Raw genomic sequence first — 25,458 nt, 5'->3', positions numbered from 1 at the left:
TAACAAAAGTTAATGATTGCGACAACCAATAGGATAGCTGTTTCGTGAATCCTGCTGATTAGTCATGATTGACCTTCATAACCTCTGACACAATAAAATAGAAAGGTGAAATACAAACATTTCTGATCCACGTAAACATGTCCTGTATATTCTTAATTTAATAGATTGTAAGGTAACATTAGTCATTTATTATCAACTATATTTATAATCATTAACATTTGAATCTTAGGAAAGTCAAATTAAGTGTTGTGTTGACAAAAATAATGGAATTTATTACCTTGTATGTTGTGTAGCCTCCTACTCCTAGGCTAGCTAGCTATCCGACCCAGCCAAACAACTACATACAGTCTACAGTAGCCTACGGTATATCTATAATAGGCCTAGTATCCACTAGGCCTAGTAGGCCGGTGAACCCCTAGTAGGCGTAGGCCCAGAGTCTAGGCCTACTAGAGTCTAGAAGGCCTAGACTAGCTTACACTTACAGTCTATTAAACTATTTAGGGCCCAGGGTATTTAGTAAATCCAAATCAAACTTTTTTTGACATAAATAAACTGCTTTCTGTGTCAACTTTGACAGATGCGCATGTGTGTGTGGATGTGCAGAATGACAATTTGACTGGCTTATCAGAACTTTTTTATCAAGACTACTGAAATAATTTTTAAATTGTTGAAAACTCTTGCTTTATGTTGACTCGAATTTTGACGATTGACATGAACAAATGTCAAAATCAACTCTAGAAATGTACATAGGCAAGGTTGCAGTCATCAAGAACATGCTATGGTTTTGTAACACTCCATTCCTGCCTTTCCCAGCAATTATGGAGAGAGAGAGAAACGCTATAACAACGTTTAAAACAATTTCCCAACTTGTGATCATTTGTGTAAATGTTGGCGGTCTGGCCTAATCATTTTTGGTTATTAGTTTTCAATTAAAATAGTTGGGAGACTCACCATCCATATTCAATCTTATTTATGACACAAATAACATATCAACTATTTGTGCAAATATGGGAAGAAATTATTTCATTTTATAAGTTAACATAAATAAATTGATGTTGTTTTGGCCAATCATCAAATAATGTATCTGATTATTTTTATTTTCATTTACTGTATAGTGTCAGATAAAGTGTAGGAAATATTCACAACGGTAAAACAAAGATGTTTGCAAAACTTAAAAAGAAAATTGCATTAGAGGAAGGGATTGAAGGAGGAGATCTAAAGAAAGCGTATGGGCCAGGCTCACCAGTAACATGCCGAGAGGATCAATCCAGCAGGAATGGTTCAGAAAGAGCTATATCACCATCCGGAAGTGTCTCAAGTTTAAAGGATGCTGTGTCTTTAAAATCTGATAGCAAAGAGGTAGGGTAGCGTTTTTGTCTTTTATATGGATTTCCCATTCTTAAAATAAATAATATTTTAAAAATACTTGTAGTACAGTCAACTCTACCATCAGACAACTTTGTAAAGTCAACTGACCTTTGGGCCATGTACTAAAAACAATGTTTTCCACCAGACTTAAATTAACTACCATAACCTGTCAATATGAATGTCACAGCTCAACTTTAACAGTGAGTGTTGCCATGAATATGGCTGAAAAATTGTGGCCAAACAGTTCTAACTTACTAACTACAACCTATTACTTCCAGATAAAGTGGCTGTTTTGAGCAGGGGTCATTTCACTTTGCTGTCACCTACTTTTACAGTCTTCTTCAGGCCTTATCTTTTGAGAAATGTGGGAGTGTGATAACTCTCCTGAAATACAGTACTTCTAAAATGCCATAGGAGTCCGATTCACAACTTCTACACACCATGATACAAACAGCACACCTACACAGTACACTTGAATAATGCATGCCAACACTCCTGTTTTAGCCAGGGTAAATCGGGACAAAAAGTTTCATCTAGGCGTGATACTAGCGGGACGATCAAAATTTACATCACCGCGCTAGGGTCTACCGTAGATGGACATTTGATATTGTAAATATAGTGCCATCTGGGGTTATCGAAGTTGCTTATTGAACTCGTCTCCTGGTTTTATACATTTTTTCTTGGATTACAGTAGAAAAATAACTGAATTTTGAAGTATTGTTTTTTTACAATGACAAAAAAACTCGAACACATTCAAATATACAATATTTAGGCCATTGTAAGACCATTTGAGTTCATAATTTATTAAATTTTTCCGCTCCCTCACATACTAACCACCATGGTATTGCTTGTCATACCGCGCTCCACTCGCTTCCTGGTCTCAATGATAAATAGGCATTGTTCAGCTAAACAATTTTCACCTCCCATCTTTTGAACTTCAGATTTTGGCACTTATGCTGAATTAGTCGTAGAAGAACCTCACACATACCTCCTATTATATATAACCTCCATTGGCTACCTATTGACTCCTGTATAAAATATAAGATCCTTTTACTAACTAATCTAAAGCTAAACTTCTAAACAACCTACTTATCTCCTTGATCTTCTTCCCTCCTACACACCTCTTGCTTGTCTTCGTTCAACTGATCAAAACCTACTACTTGTTCCTAGAATTAACTAAAACTAAATAACTACACTAAATCTTATGGACAAAGGTCTTTTATGTTCTCTGCTGCTTCTCTTTGGAATTATCTCCCTCGTCATTTTACTAAATCAACTTCTATCTATTTCTATTTTTAAAAAAGAACTTAAAACGCATCCTTTTAACATTCAATATAAGCGCCTTTGATTTTTACGTCGGTTTAGTTGATACAAATACTTAAATTATTATTATTATTATAAATATATAGACCGGGTAGTAATTAAATAGGTACATGTTTTTTAATTATTTCGGTTTCCCAATGAGGTTGATTTTATTGTAACAATTAGCTGGTGTACTGTAGTTAATCAATATAACTAAACAATACAAGGGAAATATTGATTTCCTGTGTGATGTTTATAAATGTTTTTCCTTGCCTTTGATTTCATTTGGTAAACAACATCCAAACAAAAGAATTTTGTAATTTAAACAATTAAAATGAATTATTTTATTTATATTTATTTTTAATATTCTACTTTTTTGGTAGAAAATGAAAGCTTAGATAATCAATTTCCTTGTACAGTATTTGTGTCTTTTACTTTAGACAAAACAATACATTATTGACATTACATGTACAAGCTACTAATTTACTTTCAGATGCTTTATAATATGATCCACATCTCATTCATTGAATATATTTATTGAGCATTAAGAACAAATACAATTTATTTTTAAAGTAAAGTACATTTTACATAATTACTGTACTGAATTTTTATAACCTGTCTTTCTCTTTCTACAAATGTGTATCTTGAGTGTGAAAGACCTTCAAACACATAATGTTGAGTTAACCTTTGGTTTATTTTATTTTATTCATTTCGATAGTATACACAAATATATAAAAAAAAGAATATAAATATAAATCAAGCAGCGCTTTCGGGAAACACTAGCCCTTCATCAGTGCAAGAGAATATATATATATATATATAAATATACAATGCAGAGGAAAGAAAAAAGCAATATTAAAAAGCTGTCATCAGTAAGGTGTGTCTCTCCCACTAAAAGTTTGCTTCAAGTCCTCTCTGATTGCAGGACAATTTTGCGCAATCCAAATAAATAATTAAATAAATCCACATACATTTAATCAACATTACAAGTTTTTGAAAGAGGATTTTATTGACAATCTTTGTCAATAAACCTACAAAATAAAATAATTATAATAATGCACTGAGCAGTTCATCTTGAGATAACTATTATTCTACAGTATGTACGGTTGAAGTATGCAAATTATTTTTGATACTATAATGTACTTCACTGAGACAAGTCAATTAACATACAGTATAAACGTCATGAAGATGTTTTGTCAGCATATGGCCAACTCATTTTTTTCCATTAATACTATGGTGTTTATTATGCATGACAATGTAGCATCAATTATATGACATTAACAACGTCCATTTTTCAATGATGACATTTTTCAGTTTAAAATATTGTAGTTGAATTTATATTTTTTAAATTATATTTTACACAATTTTATAAATGAAATGTTAATAATTGTAAATTGCAGTTAGGCCTAAAATAAACTACTGGTTACAAACAGTTTTAATAGTGCAACATTGGAGTAGATTCCCTATTAAGGGGACACCTTTGGGACTCAACAAAGGTTCCCTTTATTCTGAATAAGCATCCCAAATGGTTTTTACTGAAAGTGTTTCTGAAATTATTGTTCAACTATTATTACTGGACCATATTGTTATCATTAAACAATTGATTTTCATATCCAGAATTCAAAAATAATATTTTATTCAAATAAATTAATAACATTATTTATGTAATTTTAGACAATTTGAATGTATTTGTTACAGGGAGGCAACACAATGAGCAAAGCAGAAATGCTAACCCTTTTAAATAAACGAACAGAACAAGTACGCAAATTAGAAGGAAAACTGGATGAATACCATGTAATGGTTAAGGATACATTGAAAATGAAAGAAAGGCTTGAAATAGCACTTGAAAAACAACAAGATGGTAGGTAGATAACTGTATAATATATATTAATCATGTAATAATAATAATTTAATCAGCAATGAATAACCAGGATTGAGAATAACCAAAAGCAGCAGGATTTAGAATAACCAAAAGCAGCAGGATTTAGACTAATTCTGCAAATTGTTAAAGCAAACATATTATTGCAATTAAACAAACAGTAACAATAAAATATCAAATACATAAATTCCCCCCCTCCACCTTCTTCCAAAAACAAATGCAAGTCTGTGTTGTAATTTGTAGTTATAGAAATATTACATGTGTTCATGAAGCGGCATAGGCCGTGAACATCCTCAAACACCAGCTATCTAATACTGCAGTTTATAGAGTCAACATTTTTCCCAATCTTATGTACTTTAAATGTATTACTGAAATATGGTAAAATTAGAGACACATCATTTTGTACAGAATGTACAATACAATTCCAAGTCAATAAAGAAAAAAATAAATATTTAAAAAAAAACATATACAAAATATAAATTACACATTTTAAATTTTTACTCTTTAACTTTTATGTGATTGAATATCAATTGTCAATATCTATCAACTAAAAAAATATGCTATAAAATGATTGCCTCTTTACTTTACTCTATATTAGTGACTTTTGTTTTCTTGACCCACCACACAACCACATCTATGGAGTCTAACATTCATATGTTTCTAAGTGCATGTGATGGCTTGTCTAAACAACCATGTGGCATTCCATGAAATTGGAAACAGTTTAAAGCAAAATATTAAAGCAACTATAACGATGATCTTTAACACTTAATATTTTATAGTTGTTTTGGCTTACACTACCATAAAATCTAGAAACTTATACAATCTTTTTTATTATATGACTTTCTACAAATAGTTTCCATGAAACGGCTACAGGAAGCTAACGAGGAATTTCAATTAAAGCGGGCAAAGATGGTAGAAAAGTTGGAGGGCTTTGTACAAAGAGAAGATGACATGCATGGCAAGATTGAAGCTATGAATATGGTAGGTATAGTATACAAATATTTAATGTTTATGAGTACAATGGTACAAATAATTTCATGATGTGAAAGATGAAAGGTTCTATTTTCATTGTTTACTGAATGAAATTATTTTTTCCATTGTACAAATATTATTGAGCTTTATGACGTCTGTTTTTCACTAGCAAAATTGTTGAATAAATTTATAAAAGCATGCGTATTCATGTTTATATATGAAAAACCAATCAGCCCAGTGTGTTGGATTCACTCAAATACATTCACCTACATTTCCCTATAGAAAAAAAGAAAATTTCAATTATTGTTTGGTAATTAATGAAATAATATTAGATTATAAAACATATAAATTGAGATTTTATACAGTATAATCATGAAATTTAATATCCCAAAATGCTATTTAACATCTTTATATGATGGTGTATCTTCTTTAAATGACAGGAGAAGCAGAGTTTGCAAGAACGTTTACAGAAATTAGAGATGAGTCATTTTATTAAACTTGAAGAGAATGATGAACTACATGGCTTTCAGGTTCAGGAGATGGCAAAGGTTAAGCACATGGTGAGATTTTAAATTATCAGTTCAAATAAATAATGATTATGAGAAAATTGTTGTTGATTGTACAACCACTGTACAGAAAACAGGAGTGAGAATAGGAAAAAACCCCAACGTATGAGAATAAAAAATATGAATAGCATACTGTAAAGTTATATAGGTATAGGTGGCAAACTTTGTGTCCACATTATTTGACTGAATAAAATGTGTGTGCTACGTTACATGACATGTGAGGTTAATACATAATAATATATATATATATACAATTTTCCACATGTTTTGACAAGAAAAGGACATAAAAAAATAATAAGGCCAACAGCCATAAGTCGCGTGCTAAAACGCATAGTGATACCGGACAGACCGACAGACCGACCGACCGACATAGTGAACTATAGAAATAAAAAAAATGTTGACTAGGTTATCTATCAATTCAACCTAGAGTAGTCCTCCTTGTAGGCAAAACTAAACTGGACCAACAAATGAAAAAAGCTATAAATTGGTCTGTATTATATAATAATATTTTAATATAAATCAATATTTTAATTACAGTACTATACAATACACAATAACAATTTTATATGTATTTAATTTCAAATTTTCGAATTTTTCTTTGTATTTTAACTTTTAAAATATGTATTTATATTTAGAATAAATGTTCTTGTTTTCTACAGTTTTTAAATAGTCAAGAAGAGTTAAATAAATGTAAGTCAGAATTGGAAAGTGTGAGGGAGCTGTTGAGAGATAGAAGTCAACAACTTGAACAAAAAGTATCACAGTTGGAATCTTTTAAGGCTGATAAGGATATGCTACAGAAAGAACGGTAACCAATAAATTATGATAGTTGAAAGTGTTTTTGTTTGTTAGTAATTCACAGAAGTTGCTACTGTAGTTTAATTGTTTGATTTTGTTAAAATGATTGGTAAATACAATAAAACCCCCAAATTATTTTCAATTTTTTAATTGGAAATATTTGTAAAATTAAGGTTACTGTTTTAGTGAATTTTTGATCAACAGATGCCTGTGATTTTTAATTTTTTTTATTGACACAACATTTTGTATTGATACCTCTTTACAACTTTTGACCCGGAATGCGATTTAATGAACTCTTTTCTCGGGTCATTTATGTTAATGTGGAAAGATAATAAAACAATAAATACAAGTTTGTCTTTTGATGTGGCAATTTAAAATAGATATAAACTATTACTACTGTGTCTCAACTTCAAACAAACCATTTTTCATTAGCTTATTTTAATAATAAGGTGTTTGTACTATGTTAGTTCATTATGTACCTACTTCAATACAGTGCAATTGTACTGTGGAAACACACACAGTGTATTCATATAAATTGATTTTAGTGAAACAAACATTTAACCAGCTGTTTATAATATTGCGCCTATCTACTGTACCTACCATCTGCATTAAAAATAAACTCATTTCAGTGTCTCAGCTACTTATGTATAACTATTCCATTCTCATTCCATAGGGAAACTTTCATGAGCCAAAAGATGGAAGGGGAAGGGACAATGTTGCAGTTGACGCAACAGAAGAAGACTTTAGAGGGAACTGTTGCCAGTTTAGAAAAAGAATTAAAGGAGGTAAGATTTGTTTTTGTAGTGGAAAATGTATTGTTTACTATTGATACTGATTAATTGATTTAAATTATCTTACATTTCACCATATATTTTTTTTACTCTCATAATTGTCTGCAAAATTGTAAAATGCTTGGAGGTAAGATTTGTTTTTGTAGTGGAAAATGTATTGTTTACTATTGATACTGATTAATTGATTTAAATTATCTTACATTTCACCATATATTTTTTTTACTCTCATAATTGTCTGCAAAATTGTAAAATGCTTGGAGTATGTCAAAATTAATTAATATAATAAATAAAAGAATAAAAATGCAGAGCAATGTAACTTTAAAGTGTATGCAAGAAAAGGGTCACTTTGAAGATTCCAGTGGAACATCCTTGTGTTCTAATTAAATTCAGCCCCTTTCATATCTGGCTACAGTATACTGTGGACTCTATATCACCATTAAGCCATGGTCGCAACAAACACAGAGATTGTACTTGACACATAATAGCATTTCATGTTTTAAAATATTTTTTCTTTATAGAAAAATGCAAAACTATATAATATAGAGTCAAATCTGAATGCATTACAAGATAGTTATGACACAATAAAGCATCAGAAAAGTATACATTCAAAACAGGTAATAGAATATTCATTTTAATATTCAATATTTTAACAATTGTTTTTATTACATTTTATTAAATTTTACTCACTATCATTATGCTTCATTTTATAACTAACATTTTGTCAGTATAATTATTTTTGTGTAATCATAATTTCAATTTATTAAAACTGAACTATTGCTTTGCTTTAAAATTGTATGCAGTTTATGGAAAATATTATTTTCATATTTCAAGTTAAATTGCTTATTTTAAAATGATTATCGACAGTACTAGATAAATACGACCATTGCCCATAGCAAAAACAGTAGTAGATTAGTAGATTTAAAATAGATTAGGTAGATATACTGTAGCTCTATCCTTAATAGTAGCCTTAGTAGTACTTTTTTTTCTAATATTTTTTTCTATAAATTTTTCTCTATTCTGCAAAGAAAAAAAACATATTTTAATTAGCATCCTTGCAATTGGTAATTTCTTTTTATCCATTGTATTGACAAACTAGACCAGTGTGTGCGATATTTAATGACCATTGCTTGTCAAAATAAAAACACTATAAAGCTATAGAAAGAAATGATATGCATGGCATTAGTATTTTTTGTCACTAGTTTGATTAGTTTAATTTTCCTTTCTCATTGCCTAGCAAAGCTCAAAAGTTTACACACATCGAGGCACACATCATACAGAATGCCAATACTTTGCACCCTGGTGTGTAATTCCTGAGTTTTGCTTTGCGATATGGGGTATTAGATGTTTATTTAGCTACTTTACTTTGCATGTTAAAAATAGTGATACACACGTATTCTTAAACCCGACTTTAGTCGTAGTTCGAGCTATTACTTCAAATTTGATTCAATAACGAAGTAGTCGAAATTTGCAGTTGCTAATCAAAATATGATTAGCATTGTTTTGAGTACATTTGTAGATAAATAAGAGGATTTGTGTTATATGCTGTACATAATATGTGTGGTTGCCCTTATTTGTTTATTTTATGTCTTCCTTCCCCACAATCCATTGCTGCTGGAAACAGACACAGGTAAAAGTTAACTGTTGTTATTATACCCTAAAGTTCTTCCTAAACCCAAGCATCTTGTAGTCATGTTGGTGGCCAAGGCTGTTTTTCACCAAGAAAGCATCTTCTCTGGTCCTTAATGCGTTTCACTGTTGACATCTTGTTATGAATTCTCTTGTTTGTGTCCTACAGTATTCTCTCTCATTTCCCATGGTTCATCCTCTGTCCTTCTGAAAACCCTCTCATTAGTGTTTGTGTTGGTTATTCTGTACATTGCCACCCATAGAATGTTACTAAAACTGAGAGTATTACAAATTGTAGTATTGTATTAAATTGTATTAAAATTAGAAATAAGCAATGTTTTAAAAAGATGTAAATGAATAAGTGTAAATTGCACATAGTTTTCAATATCCTTGTAGAGTGTATACTCCAATGTCTATAAAGTAGTAGTTGTATCTATTGTAGTACTGTGTGTAAGTGTATACAGTACATTGTGATTTCTTTTTCTCCAGCTAAAGTAGAATGTTTATGGTAAAAATTGTAATACGCTATAATTTTAACAATTCAATATTATTGGAAAAATAACATGTTTTATTGTATTGTGTATTGAGGTGCATGTGTTTACCAAGGGACACAAGTCCTGTAATTTAATTTGACAATGATCACAAATTTGGTTCATAATTTAACAATTTTTTTGTACATTGCATGGTTTGCATGATGGATATGTTTCAATTTAATAACACAATTTGGTTGAAGTGTATGTTATTATTTACATATACATTATCAACAAACAAAAAATAAATAATATAATAGATTTGTTATACCATTGTCGCATAGGAAATGTCTATTGATAGGTTGTCTGGACAGATCTACCACCGTAGTAATTAAAATGTCTAAAACAAACATTATGATTGGTTTAACCAAATCACATGATGTTCTCAGTTGATTGAATTCTGGATAACATTCACATTGATGAACAATTTTAATTTCAGTTTTTAATATAAACAGAAAATATGCAAATAACATGTGGATGATTGTTTTTAAGGGTTTCATATTTCATAGAGCTTATATATATAATAAAAAGATAATTGACATGTTCATAATTCTACTATAAGCTAATTCTTCTAATTTCTGTTTATATTTCTAGACAACTAATTTATTTGAAGAGAAGGAGACAATGATTAAACAGTTACAAGAGAAAGTAGAGGTATTAGAACAAAGGCTACAAGATAATAATCTATCTGAAGATGAGCAGTATACTGCAGTAGTTAAGGAAGTAAGTGTTTGTGTGCACTATATTGTGTTAAACAACTGGTTACTCAAGTCGATCATACAGTCAGCTCTCCCAAAATCCCCTAAAAAAACATTTTATTCTGATCAAAATTTACGGTACACCACATATGTAGTTCTAAAAAGAACTGTTAAATTTCCTGACATTTCAATTAATATACTTTATACTATACGAACGTTCGAGGCATCGAAGCATATTGATCGAAACATCGCCGAGAACTTCATGAGTATGATGAAAGCATATTAAAGTGGGGGATTCTAATTAGAAACCAAAGCTACTAAAGACCACTAAAACCTGGGTCCCAAAAGTGGTCTTTAATTGGAGGGAAACCTGTAATTTCATTGTTATGTAATTTGAGTACAGTATAATTGAACAATTTATTTTTGGCTAAATTCCATTCCCATGATCCATGAAACTATACTCAGTTAAATTAAATTTGGATAACCATAGTTTCCGCGAAAAACTATCATTATCATAATGATCACTTTATTGGCTTTAATGGTTATTTCCAAGAAACAGACAACAATTTATTAAGTCATAATGGATTGAAATAATGTAAATGTTTGTTAGTGGTGGTTGTACACTTTCCCATTCAATTTTAAATTATTTTGTAGAGAGATTCTCTTGAAGAGAAACTTGAAGAAACACGAAAAAGTCTTATGGAAAGCAAAAATGCTGCAAATGAAAAGATTTGTCTTCTAGAAAACCAAGTAAGTCTTGATAAGTTTTATTGTAGTTTTACTGGGAAAGGGAGAAGCTTACTGTAGTTACTGGCCTGTTCACTTAAGTAGAAATATACTGATAGTTACTGTGGGTGAACTAATTTAGGAAGTTTTTTGATGCAAATTTGACACATTTGAAATTATGTTACAATAATAATTTTTTATGCAGATTTCTAATTTAAATATAAAGATGGGAGAAGATACAGAAGAGCTTCGAGATAAATGTAAAGACCTTGAGCATGTAAAGATAAACTTCACAACGCAAATTAGTAATTTACAAGCTAGATTAGATGCCTCTGAAGAAAATGCTACCAAACTACACAAGACAATCGCATTAAAAGATACTGAAATATCATCACAGGTATTGTGTTTAATTTTGTTTTTCAAAATTTATTTTTATTACAAAGAAATATCATCATATGTATTAATAACTTCATTAAATATGATGGAAAGATTTTTCAAATTGGTTAGTTAGAAAAGTTTTGTTCTTTGAGTTAAACCGTAATAGTATAAAAATATTCTTTTCTTTGAGAGTGTATGTTTAAAATGTGCCGAGATGCCTGAAATAGTATGGCTACTATTCGCTGATTGCCTTCAAATGGTATAGCCCTACTATTCAGACACTGAGGCACGTAGATTTAACCATACACCAAGTTGTGACATCATTTATTGGCAAATAGTAAATACTTTAAACATTTTATTTACAGTATCTACATTTGTATAATGATATTGAAAACATTACATTTTTATTTGTAGAAATCTAAGTTGGACTCACAGGTGCTATCATCTCAAAATCATGTAAGTGAGTTAAAGAAACAGTCATTAGAATCTATGAAGATGCTGCAGGAGAAAGCTGCAAGTCTGGAGGCTCAAGTGTCTGCCCTGGAAACTGCCAGGGACCTAGATAAAAATGCATCAAGCCATAGAATTGTAAGTGTTCTTTGTCGATAGCTTTTATTACATTTAAAATAACAGAGAGTCTTGTGCAAATTTACGCTTATGGTTTGTCCAACATTTTCTTCCTGTTTGAAGTCACAAATCGTTTTTTATATGTATAGACCTAGAAAGTTGATGAAGGCTAATTTGTGATGTCACCATTTGCTGATTTATTATTAATTTAGGCCTAATTTTATGCTTTCAACTTTGTATAGATTTACATTTAATAACACTGTACAGGATAATAAAATAACAGAAAAAGTATGCATATGTATGAGTTGCTTTTATAGTTTTTTATTTTTGTAAAATTGTTTATACTTATAGTCCATGTTAGAAAGTCTACAAGATGAATTTTTAGAAAAAGAAATTGAACATGAAAAGAAAATATCTGAAATGGAAGACAAACATGAAGCCTTGAGGGTGAGTATTTTTCTTAATAGGTCATTTTTAATATCACTATTATTAATTATTAAAAAGCTTTGATATTTGAATAGTATATAGTTTAAAGCCCCCTTCCCTACGTTTTTTAGATCTAATTTAAGATCACAAACTATATTTAATGTAAAAATAATACTATATGGTCCTATTGCGATAACTTTTTTCGTCTTTAAACGGTTAAAAATGTGAAAAATAAGTCGATTCTAATAATTATAGCGGCCCGCTATAAATCCCAAAATGCATTGCGCGCGGATTGATATTTTTGTTTTTCACCTGTAATTCGCCCACTTTTCGATCGATTGTGAGGCCAAAACAAATGGAAGACTCCTAACTTTTCCGCGAAAATACCGGGTTTTCCCCAATTTGTATCAACGGAGTCTGGCAAAAATAGAAAGACAATTAATGCAGCAACTATACAACGTCAGGCTAGGTATATAGCTAGCGTACGATGTTCGTACGTTACCGATGTTTACCAGCTAGGCCTACAAAACTAAGCCTAGCTAGGCTAGGCCTAAGACCGTCCACGAGAGGTCGATCACCGCGAGCTACTTAGGTAGTGCATTGTTTCTCACTTTTTATCATAATTTACCATAAAACGTACATTTAAGACAAGGAATGACATGGTTTAATGTTTTTAAAGTGATATATATGTATTATTTTCCAAAAAACGTCCAAAATTGCAGGTAAGGGGTCTTTAAATTGGTTGATATGTTATATATGATTCAACAACTCAGGAGCGTTTATTTATTTGACTGATGTCCAGGCATCAATTGAAGAATTTGAGCAAATTCATTCACATATCAAATTATAATTTGGTTATTTGTTAAATTAAGCTTCAGTTATATTAAATATTATATATATAGTGACTTTATGCCATGGCACTTGAAGCATGTGATGCTTGCAGTTATTACAAAATATTTCAAATATATTATTTTAGTGCCTTATAAATTCAACATAGTTTTTACTGCAAATTGCGAGTCTATAAATAGTAATTGACTTTCAGTACTGAAATAGCATTTTTTCAGTGCTATACAAATTGGAAAATTTGAATAGTTTTTGTTGATTTTATTGGTTGTGTATATGTTTGGTTCTTAGGTCACAATTAAAGAGAAAGATAAAGAATGTACTGAAATAGTGTCAGAGTTAGAAGCTGTCCGTCAGCTTGTGGTAACACTCCAGAAGAAAGTAAGTAACTGCCATCAATGGCTATTTTTAGTTGATTTTTAATTGCATGTCAAAGGGTAATACCAGCAGGATATGATGTTACCGTTCATTTCATGTTACTTACTTGTTACTTGTTTTCATAGCTATCCCCATTATTGGGGACATTTCGCCGTCATTGACATTATGTTGACATAGCACAACATTCTCTAATTCAAACTTTTTATGAGAGACGTTAATTTTGATGAGAAGGTCATGGAACACTAATTAATTTTAAAAACAACTAAAAACCTGGGACCTGTAACCCTTGGTAGGGACCCTGACGGGTACTCTCCCTCCGGGTCAAAGGGATCCCGAAACTCATCGGTGAGCAGGGGCGCTCATCTCCCTGTTCAGGACTATTCCTGATGATTACCCAACCTATTTACATTTAAAATTAAAATTAAACATCAAGACATATAACTTAATCAACTTAATGACTACTGGACATAGTAGTTATTGTCTTCTATAAAAGATGCTGGAAGCACTTCCTTATATAGTCTTCTCGGTCTAGTTGACTAGCGTTTATAGTTCTCTGAAGTATACTTGGGCTCGGTCTTTCTATCAATTTACTTTTTTGGTCATAAAATGTAAGAACTTTGCAGGGATCATAGTTCTGTCTCCGAATACAGTGTGAAATCCAGTTAGATTGCTGTTGTTGGTAGAATTCAAATACTGATATCGTGTTGGTTATTGCGTAGAGCCTCTGGTTATTGACAACGTACCGCCAATCAGTTTCCTGTTGTTCTTCTTCTTCCTCAGACTCTATTTCTTTCTCATCGTCTGATTGTGTATGTTTGTCTGGTGGGTTGACGCGTCTGAAACCATTTCTAATCTGTTGTACGTTGTTGTTAATAGTCCGATTTCAGTGTTTGTTGGTCTCCAAGCATGACAACCGTACATCAGTCTGCTTCTAACCAATCCGTTCAGGAATTTGATTCTTGTTCTAAGGTTAATGATTTGATTTGTCAGGAGTTTCTTATGTTCAGCAAAGGCAGCCTTAGCACATATTATTATTCTATGATGAATTTCCTGTTTTCCTATGTTGATGTTATCATACAGTAGGTCATCCAGACTCCTAGGTATTTAAATGTGTTTACATTATGCAGATTTGTGCCATTGATGTTGATAATAGAGGTTGGATATTCTCCATCATCTCTTTGCCAGTTATACACCATGGTCTCCGTTTTAGATATGTTAATCTGGAGACCATATTCGTTGAAGACCAGATGTATACGATTTACCATAGATTGCAAATGTTCTAATGACCTGCTGTTAAGTACTAGATCATCAGCATATCCAGCAACAAGATCTGTATATGTGCCACACATGGGTGATGTTCTTCCCTTAGAATGTGCAATTAGAATACAATAAGTAATTTAAGTAATAAGTGTTCAGTATTTTAAAAAACTTGATTGATCATAGTGCAATTTTATCAAGTCCAGTTTTTAACATTTTTACATATTTTAATATTGTATTATTTTTTATGTAAGTGGACCTTGGAATACGAATAACAATTAATTATGGATTTGACAATAAATTTGAACTTGAACTTAAACTACACAGAACCTTGTAATTCTTTCTTGTGTCCATTGTCCTGCCGTGTCATGTCATGGAGACATCCCCTTTAAAAGTCCAGTAATTGTGTAATATTTTAATTGTTGGCAATCCCCTGCACAAATGAAAATAATGTTAATATCGATGATTCTATCTTAGGCATTGTTTTTCAACAAGATGAGTAGCTTTGTATAAAATGTCTTTGGGATTTGTAAAGAGACTAGTTTTTCTGTAAATGTTAGTAGTTTATTAATGTTATTAATTTATGTTTTTTTAAATGATTTTCCAAATTGATTCAAATCAAACCAACTATCCAGGGCATTTTTGTTCCAGTATTATCACACAATTATGAATAGTACAATATTTTAACATTAAATTCTATTTTTTAAACAAAGATAAAGCAGAATGAAGAAAGCTTAAGTAAAAAGGAAAAAGAAATAAAGCAATTACAGACTGACATTAAAGAAAAAGAAAAAAGGATACAATTACAAGAAAAAGGTAAAATGAAATCATACACTCACATCTTGGAAAATTGTGACCTCAAACCAAACTTTTTACAGTAGTAGCATCTTCATCTGAAAAAATACATTGTTATTGAGAGAAGACTTTGTAAAATTCCATATTACACTCAGTTATCTTGGTCCATGTTTCTGCTGTGAGAAAAAAATAATTAGATAGTTTGTGAATGAATTGCTTTTTTGCCAGCAGAAATGGAACCGATGTAAAATATTGCTTAAATTTCGATGCCAAATAGAAGCGTTTCAACACATAATTATATTGTGTATTGCAGCCATTTCACTGATTATTGTATTATAGATTTTTATCTGCAACACAAATATCAGTTATTGTCTTGATATGAACCTCATGTTGGCGAAGTATTATATATTTCAACGATTTCAATTTGTATAAAAACAGTTTCCTTTGGAGAAAAATCAGCAGAAATAGTTTATTAGATTTTGTTTTGTTTTTAAGTAGATGCAACCCTAAATGTTTATTAAGATAATGAGTGACTTTATGTGATAATGGTTACAAACTGTTTTTTTTTGTAGAGAAACATTCATTAGAAAACAGTAATAAGGAACTTTCTCAGAAGGTTGAGCTACAAAGTAAACAAATGAGGGCAGCAGACAGTGAATCACAGAAAATATTACAAGAAAAAATTGATGAAGTTAAAACATTAAAACAAGAAATTGTTACAAAGGAGGATGAAATTAAACAGATTAATGATAAGGTTTGTGAATAATGGAATGCTAAATTTAAATTTTTAAGATAGGAAAATTAAGAATTGGATAGTTATACAAGTAACCAAGAAAGTTATTCAAGGAAATAGTCCCTAGTATTAATAATACCAATCTTTATTTAAAGCGCCAATTTATTTCACAGCTTTCTTTCATAGTTTTAATTTTTCTTGTCAAAAAGAAAATTCATGTTGACATACAATTTCACAAAAGCAATTGATGTTTTAGTAACAAAGTTACTTTTCTGTACATGTTTCTGTGCATGAATTTCCCCTGGCCTTTAAGGCTAAATATTTTCTGTTTATTTTAAATAATTTTTTCTAAATATGTTTTTTCTTAATTTTGTAGGTACTTCATAAACACATTGTTCTACATAAGCTTTCTATGACGTTTCTATACTCATTCAGTGTGGCATAAAATCACAACTACCTTTTTATTTATTTCTGTTTCTAAATACAGGTGACAGATCTTGAGAAAATCATTGAAACTTCAGCTCCTGAACTATCACCAGATGAGATCCAGAATTTAAAAGATGATGCTGGAGAGAAGGAGAAGACAATTCAGGGCCTAGAAGAGCAATTGGTTGAGAAGAATAAAGCAATTAAAATGCAGCAACAGAGGCTAGCAGACCTCAAGAAAACACTACAAAGGGAACTGGTAAGTTAAAATTGTAAATATACCCGAATACTCTTTTGTGGTATTATTTAAATAAAATTATAAGAATTTCTGGAATTATGAAAATATATCATGAATGAAAAACATTAATCTGCACCAATACAATACTTTTTTTCTGCCTTGTTTTAATCCTATGGATAAGATTCTAGAAAATTTTCAAAATAATTTTAAAGGAATTTTCACATGTGGACATATATGCTTGCTCAAAAACTTATAGAGTGGTGAACACAAGTGAGACGCGCGATGTCTAACAATTATACTACGTTTAAGAAGAGAGAGATGTATTGTAAAGACTTTGCAATATTTTTTTTTATAGAAAATGCAATCTGGTAGCGGTGGAGGTTATAACTCATCAGATGAGGATCCTCGTCATGCCCGTGATAACAATCATCTTGCCCCGAACAATTTACCTCGTGTGTCAACGTCACCAGCTGCTATAAGTAGCATCGGTAACGCCAAGAATGACCTACGCGAGATCAACTTCCAGTATCTAAAACATGTTGTGTACAAATTTATATGTAGTACTGAAATGGAGGTAATGATTATAGCCATTATGGAATATGTGTGATCCTCCTACTGACAGGATGTATCACTTATTGTGATTGTTGAAATCTTACTTCTTTAATTTTCTTTCTCTCTCCCATGGTCTTTTGTTGTTGCTGTAATATCTTAAAGTATGCTATTAACATGAAACATTTTTAAGTCATTCTAGAATAGAAACTGTAAACTTTCAGTGTGATTTACTTTTGTAACATCATTTACTGTACATCAAACATTTTTGTGCATGTAATATCTTAACACACTGTAGTAACCAGAAGTTAACATGAAAACTTCTACAAACATTCACCTTGGTCTCAAATAGAAAAGATGCTTTTATTTTGCTGGAAATATTAAATATTAAACTCTCTTGTTGTAAAGTTACAATTAGGTTTTTTTGGTATGTATTAACTATGTTCGTTTAATGAATACTGCCTAATTATTTAGTTATATTATGTATTATAATTATGTTTATATTTATATAATTTTGTAAACTTCTTTTATGTATTGTTGTACGTTTCAGGCTCTGCAGTTATTAAAGGCAGTAGCAACCGTTTTAGAGTTAACACCTACAGAAGTTCAAGGAATCAAGCAGGTGATAGAATGGAAGGTAATTCATAATTTATTTATATGTACAGTATAATTTAAGTAACGTAAAGCATTGCAAAAGTTCCCTAACATTGGTGGGTTTTCCCCAGGCCTAAATAACACACCTGAAAGTGCCTAGCAGTGTGATAATACTTTTATACCAACAATTTATTACATCAAAATGTAGAAATAACCTGTGATTACTGACCTGAATTATTGCTCACATGTCAAACAGAAAACACCCACCCTTCTAAAGATGCACTGTGTTCTTCAAAATGCAACTTATCCCGATGTATAACCTCCAAAACTATGGCTTAAGGTTTTTGCTGTGTTCTAGCCTTATCTGCTGACCCACTAGACATGACCACTTGTATAAAAATGACATGCCCACATACATACTCAAAATTATTATTAAACATGTTTATTTTTTAACCATACACATTGTATAATTAAGAATTATTTTTTTGTTTTATTCTGCATTTGGAGAAAACATGTAAGATTTTATCTTTTTTTTGTGTGTTTTTATAGCAATCCTGGTTTGGTTCCAAGCCATCCCAGAAGAAGGGTTTCATTTCTCGCAGGTGATCAAAGACTGTTTCCATGAGTGAACCAAATTTACACAGTGGTCAAGCAAAATGATCCAATGGTCAAGTTGTCAATGGTCATCTGAAGTGATAAAATTGAAATGCATTGGTACATAATAATATAAATGAATAGAAAGTAAAGTATTAGATATGTAAATGTAGCACATACATTGTCGATTCCAATTTAGGGTCTTATAGTCTTTTCACATCTGCATCTTCATTTAGTGCCTTGAGCACTTTGTGGATATATATAAATATTATTATCTTATCTTAATATAAAATGTAACAACTTGTAACACGTTGTACACTGTTGAATCTCTCGACTTATTACATGTTTTCACACACGCATACGTGAACCTTGTGAAATCTTGGGAGAAAAGCATAGTTGCGCACTATTTTATTACCATGATTGGTCAGTTAAACCTGGTTTCAAATTGTAACAAGTTGTTACATGTTGCAGATGTGAAAAGGGTAAGCAAATCAATTGATCTATATCAAATGTAGAAAATATGATATAAATTCACAGGCATAGACAACATTCTAAACTGCTTTGTTATATACGGAATACAGTATTAATCTGTGAAAATGAGAAACCAAGATTCTGTATTCAGACAAATGTTTCTAGTTTGAATCTTCGTTAGAGCGGCTTTTTGCCATTTTCATAGATTTCCTCATCTATAAAGTTTAAAAATTACAAAATATAATATATTATACAATATCTAAATAAAAAAAAAAGACAACATTATTGTACTTTATCAATCCAATTGACAAAATATAGCATTATGATTGCTCATTTGTGATTAATGGCTAGGCCTAACCTACCACTACTAGTACTAGACAAGTGTTTATTTTATGTATAATTTGATAATTTTCTTATCCAACACCATTTTTAATACCGGTTGGAACCTGGGAAATCTTGCGAAAAAATCTTATAAATTACAAAAATAGTTTTAAAAATACAATTTTAAAAGTCCTAACTGGACAGTATATTTTACAGTTGATTACAATTTACTTGTTGGCAACAGCAAATTTGGGTTTTTATATGAGAGGTTTTGATCCATAAATTATCAAAATGTCGTAATTTCAATCACTGTTTTTTGGTTTTAATGTTAAGAGATACCTACTTATGGAGATATAGTGACATATAATTGTATATATATAAATTATTATTATTATATTATTATTAATCTATATAAACTCATGTTTGTGTTCATTCCTGTATAATATTGACTTGCATATAGACATGCTCACAAACAAAATCGCAAAAAACTATTTGCTTAAATCTGTCTTGGAACTTGAACAAAGTGTAGTAGCAAAGTCAGTGGTCATGAAGTTTTGTATGTAGATGTATATTGAATGGTTATAACAGAATGCCGTAACCATACTAATTTATTATTGAATTGAAATTATTTTACACTTTACACAGTATGTTTATTCAATTACAGTATAATAAATCAAATTAAGAAATGAAATTATAAATATGTATATTTTAGTAACTGTAAATAACAAATGCCACACTAATGCTATTTGGTATTAATATTCAGAAATGGTTTGAGAATTAATACTAATACTCAGACTTTAAGTAGTACTGTTACTGGTGCAAATTTTCCACTAAGTTTATAGTATGAATTCAGGTTTTCTTTTAAGAATTAAACTGTGCTGTAAGTAGGGTTGTCTTGGCTTTGGGCAATTAATCTGAGGGAGCTTAATATTACTGCATAGAGGTATTCTAGTATTGTTACTGTAAATTGTTGTAGCTGAATGTTATATTAAAATGTATTATAATACAATTTTATATTATAAAAGAGTAAGCGCCGTATGTTTAGTATCCATTTCTTTGAATAATTTATATCAATCAAATCAATATATTTATTTTTAAAAGAGAAGAAAAAATAAGAAAACAGTGGAACAAAATGTCTCCCAATATAGAAAAAAACAAAACGCTAATTAAAACAGAGATACTTTACTAAAATATTATAAAAAAAATGAATAATTTTAAAATGTAAAATGACAATTATCGAAAGTGCTATTAAAGGGTGAATCACATAAATAATAGTATCAACTGTAATTGAATCCTGCATGTAATATAGTATGAAAATGAGTGATTTCATTCAACAAAATTAGCAGTAAAGTTTATTTGAATTTCAACATCTACATAGTTGAGGAAGCTGCGCTTGGGATATTTAAAGCCAACAATTCTGACATTTTTAACGCTACCTTGTAGAAAGTCTCTATTGTTAGCAAGTTTGACCAAGCTTCCTCTCCATTGATTTACAAGTCAAACGTTAAAATGACACAATTGATAAACCATGTAGGATTCCTCCATGGATAAACTTCCTTGTATTTAAATTCATAGTACAAATTACAATTACCATTGTGTGCAACAATGAAGTACGACCAAAATTGTGATTCTATTCATCGTAAAGGAAAAATATTGTATAATGCTATTCATTGTGCACAAGTAACTGTACAACAAAAATATTTTTGTATAAGGTATTTTGTGCACAAAAGTGAACTGGCTATGTATGTAGTTCATCATGCATTCACTGTGTGTGAGTACAGTAGTAGTCGATACAGTAACTAATTCACAGTTAGATTATCATTATTGATGTACGGAATATGTTTAGATATTAAGACTTGCCGTTTATAACTATGCTGTCCTTATGCACCATCGGTATTTCACGTAGCATATCAGGCAGTTCATTACGTGAATGAGGCATACCCAACTCAATTATGGTAAGTTGGCCATACTTGTCATCACTTGTTATGGCATTAAACGGAATCAAAGTTGTATGGTTAGATTTTGCATAGATACAAGGCTGAACAAAGTTTTTTGTTTATGGAAACATTATTTATTTATATTACCTTGTTTTTTTGTTTTAAGACAAATAATACTTGAAATTCAACATTTTGTGTCGTCAGTTGGTTAAAAAATGTTGTAACCTGTATGATCTTATACCATTTTTTATGCTTAAAATTAAATCGTTCCAATGGGTTGTTTTTAACAAAAAGTATGCATAATAATAGAACAATAGTTAATGAACGAATTATCACCATTTAACGTTTTTTCTTTTTATCTTTTTCCGTTTATTATTGCAGATAAAAATTATATTTTATTATAAAATTAATACATACTTTAGAACCCCAGTAATATCTGCAGTACATGTTACATGTTACATGTAAAAAACACAAATTGTCAATCTAAATGTAAACTATATAAACATTATGTACTTCTTGAAATAAAAAGAAATTATAATTAGGCCTAAATGAAATGAAATTAGGTGGTTAAACCGAAAGTATGCACAAACTTTCTACACCATTGAGTAAGATTTTAGATGTTACACGCGATTTACCGAATTTATTATCTATTTATAATCTATGACCAAGCTTGGTTCCTTTTAATTGTATTTCTAATATAGTGCAGCAAGTCCAAGCCTAAGTTCCTTATAATTATACTATACATATTTTCCATTTTCAGAAACGAAAATAAGAGAAACTAACAAAACGACTATTAGACAACATGTCTGAATCAGGTACACAATGGGATTTAGTTTTACAAAATCAACATATTCTGCTACGAATAGGAAGAGGATTTGTTTTTCTTCCTTCTGCGATGAGATGTTTAGAATTAATTATTTGCTTAACTATGACACATTTTAACAAGCTTGTAACATATTGGTTTCTTTTATTCATCTGTACTTAAATTCCTAACATTTAAAATGTTTTTGACATAAATAATTATTGGCTTACTGTAACTTATTCATCATTAGAGTAATTTATTGTAATGATAAAACTTCCAGTTTACACGCCCTGTCTGTTACCATGGTATGTAAATAAAGATTTCACTGTATTTTTTCATGATATGTTATTTTTAAAACAGTTCTGAAAGGTTCTTAACGTGTAAATTTGTTCTTCCTTTTCCTAGAAATATCTGACAAGTCTTTTAACAAAATGTTAACATGTTTTTCAACCTGGTATGATGAGCGGCCACTCATCAAGAAACTGAAAGTTTTATATCATCGTTATATTGCAGAAGCTGAATTATACAATGCCACTAAAACCATGGACTTAATGAATCAATTAATTGATTCTGGACATCTAAGTCCTAAAGATCTCACTATTCTTTATGATACCATAAAGGTCACTGAACAGTTTGGCATTGTAGACGAACTTCAAAATCACATACTATCCATTCCAAATGTTAAAGAGACCATTATTTCAAAATTCAGTCATCATCAAATACAAATTATGAAATTAGGAAATGCACTAAGACAGCCTGATGTGATAAAAATTGATGGGTTATACAATAAACCACCAAAGAATTACCAAGATGCATGGGGACTTCTTATAGATCTACAATATGAGCAAATCATTTGTGATGACACGGAAAAGATGGATGCATTTATTGACAACTTAAATGTTCTTAAACTACATCGACCTGTGCAAACTCTTACTAAAGGTATGTTAACAGCATTCTACATTTTATACATTGCATATGCAAGACAAATGGTATCTTTTGACCACCACGGTAATTTCTGCTGCCATTTATGAAGCACCCACATTCATGGTGTTCTCAGTGCACATGGAACTTTCCCAAATTAAAATTTGTAACACAGTAGATACAAGATACAATTGTTTATGTATATAATTATATATCTAAATCATAGATCATAACTTAAGAGTCAATCAAAGATTTGGTGGCAGATGTAAAAAAATGGATTTCTCTCAAATTTTTACCATGAATAGACATTTCAATAAAAAGCATATCTACAGCATTCACTTTAATTTTTAGCCTCCGTTGCCATGACAACGGTCAATTATCCAAATGTTGATGTTTTTGCCATTTTTCACAGATTTTCTATAGTGAAAAAGTACAAACTTGTATACTTATTTTAACCAAAAGTACTTACAGTATACGGTTTTTGTTTATAGCAGTGTAAACAACATGTATTGAGTTCCATTTAATGTAAAAAAAAAAAATTTACAAAATGGAGTTTGGTTGATACCATTATTTTAAAAAGGGGTGTTTTTAAAAAATATTTTTTGTTATAAAAATATACCTCATAAACGTACCTATAACTTCCAAAGTGGTGTTTTTATATCAATGAGGTTTTGTAATTTGATATTAAATAGGTTTGTCAACAATAATCACGAAAAAAACACTGGGGTAAATTTCGTACATAGGTTTTGTGTTGCCAGGAAAATACGAAAAATACAAAAAAGTACAAACAAAATATCAACAAACAAAACACATGAAACACAATTTAAATATGGCTAATCCAATAATAAAATGTATATGTGGCTTTTCATAATGCTACTAGAGTCATAGGAATAGTTTAGATAAAATAAGAGAATGTGTTGCCAGGTTTATTTCAAATAATTGCCAGAAAAACAGTATTTTGCATTGAAATATTTAGTTGATGGAAAATAATGTTAAACTTTGAAATAATTGCAACCATGTCAATGGTTTTTATAAATGTTTACATTTGGTGTAACGAGATACAGAAAGACCTCCCAAAAAATCTGACCTTGTAAATAGGTCATTTGAGGTCAAAAGGGGTCAGAATGCAAAACAGGACAGGTCCCCACTTTACTACAACTATTATGATATTTTACCAGTATTTACTAGTCGTAAGATAGGTGACACCTTAAAACCTAAAGAAATGAAACCCAGAATCATTAATTCACAATGCGTTGTGTACAAATTTCAATGTGGTTTGTGTGATACAAACTATGTCGGTTACACTTGCCGACACCTTTACAAACGCATTAATGAACATAACAAAAGTATTATAGGCGATCACCTAAAACAACATGGCATAACTGGTGATATCTCAGAATACTTTAGAGTCTTATCTAAATGTAACAATAAGTTTGATTGCCTAATTAAGGAGATGTTGTGGATCAAAGAGATAAAACCTACACTCAATAAACAATCGGATTCCATCAAAGCTAAATTGTTTATCTAACTCAGTAGGAGGAGCTAATTACTTAATTAGCCCTCAATTAGCATTTCCTGTCACCAACTTTGGTGCTTAGTGCACATAATTATTATTGTTTTGTATTCACTTGATCTTGAAAATGGTTCTATGATGGTACCGAAACGTCGATCTCTCTTTTTGTCATTAAATTTTATATTGAAATTATATAGTAAACGTCTTTTAATTATTAATGTTTGATCAACATTTACAGATAGTTCATAAAAATTCTCAACAATTTTTATTTTTTACCTATAGTGTTACCATAGCAACCATTTCTATGTGTAACTAAGGAAAGTAATTTTTAAAAAAAACGTAAAAAATGGCGTTTTTATGAATACAAAAAATTGATTGCATTTGTAATTTTTCTCAATTTTACTTCTACTGCATTCTAATAATCTTAAAGTGATGACAAACTTGACCTAAATTCATTCA

The 25,458-nt window shown here is 30.4% G+C and overlaps 1 protein-coding gene across 4 annotated transcripts; it reads left to right on the top strand.

Moving 5' to 3' along the window:
• Positions 1-99: 99 nt before the first annotated feature.
• Positions 100-20,835, top strand: LOC144836966 (uncharacterized). Of its 4 annotated transcripts, none has more exons than XM_078691921.1 (20): positions 100-172; positions 1,116-1,359; positions 4,369-4,531; positions 5,403-5,530; positions 5,962-6,081; positions 6,747-6,895; positions 7,559-7,670; positions 8,195-8,290; positions 10,427-10,555; positions 11,185-11,280; positions 11,462-11,653; positions 12,049-12,222; positions 12,553-12,648; positions 13,762-13,851; positions 15,819-15,921; positions 16,473-16,654; positions 17,121-17,318; positions 17,653-17,871; positions 18,397-18,483; positions 18,990-20,835. In XM_078691921.1, exons 2-20 carry the CDS (start codon positions 1,159-1,161, stop codon positions 19,044-19,046), a joined length of 2,592 nt encoding a protein of 863 aa, XP_078548047.1. In that variant the 5' UTR covers positions 100-172; positions 1,116-1,158; the 3' UTR covers positions 19,047-20,835. The 4 variants fall into 4 exon arrangements, with proteins under 4 accessions (XP_078548047.1, XP_078548046.1, XP_078548048.1 ...); XM_078691920.1 differs by having other exon boundaries at positions 105-172; positions 1,122-1,359; XM_078691922.1 differs by having other exon boundaries at positions 106-167.
• The last annotated feature ends 4,623 nt before the right edge of the window (positions 20,836-25,458 follow it).

This window comes from Antedon bifida, chromosome 3 (genome assembly GCF_963402885.1).
Source record: "Antedon bifida chromosome 3, ecAntBifi1.1, whole genome shotgun sequence".
Lineage (NCBI taxonomy): Eukaryota > Metazoa > Echinodermata > Crinoidea > Comatulida > Antedonidae > Antedon > Antedon bifida.
This window is presented reverse-complemented; position numbering and strand designations above follow the sequence as displayed.

Coding starts and splice junctions, on each gene's coding strand:
- LOC144836966 (XM_078691921.1), top strand. CDS start 1,159: ATGTTTGCAAAACTTAAAAAGAAAATTGCATTAGAGGAAGGGATTGAA. Junction 6,896..7,558: donor GATATGCTACAGAAAGAACG/GTAACCAATAAA, acceptor CTCATTCCATAG/GGAAACTTTCATGAGCCAAA. Junction 18,484..18,989: donor AGCAGGTGATAGAATGGAAG/GTAATTCATAAT, acceptor GTGTTTTTATAG/CAATCCTGGTTTGGTTCCAA.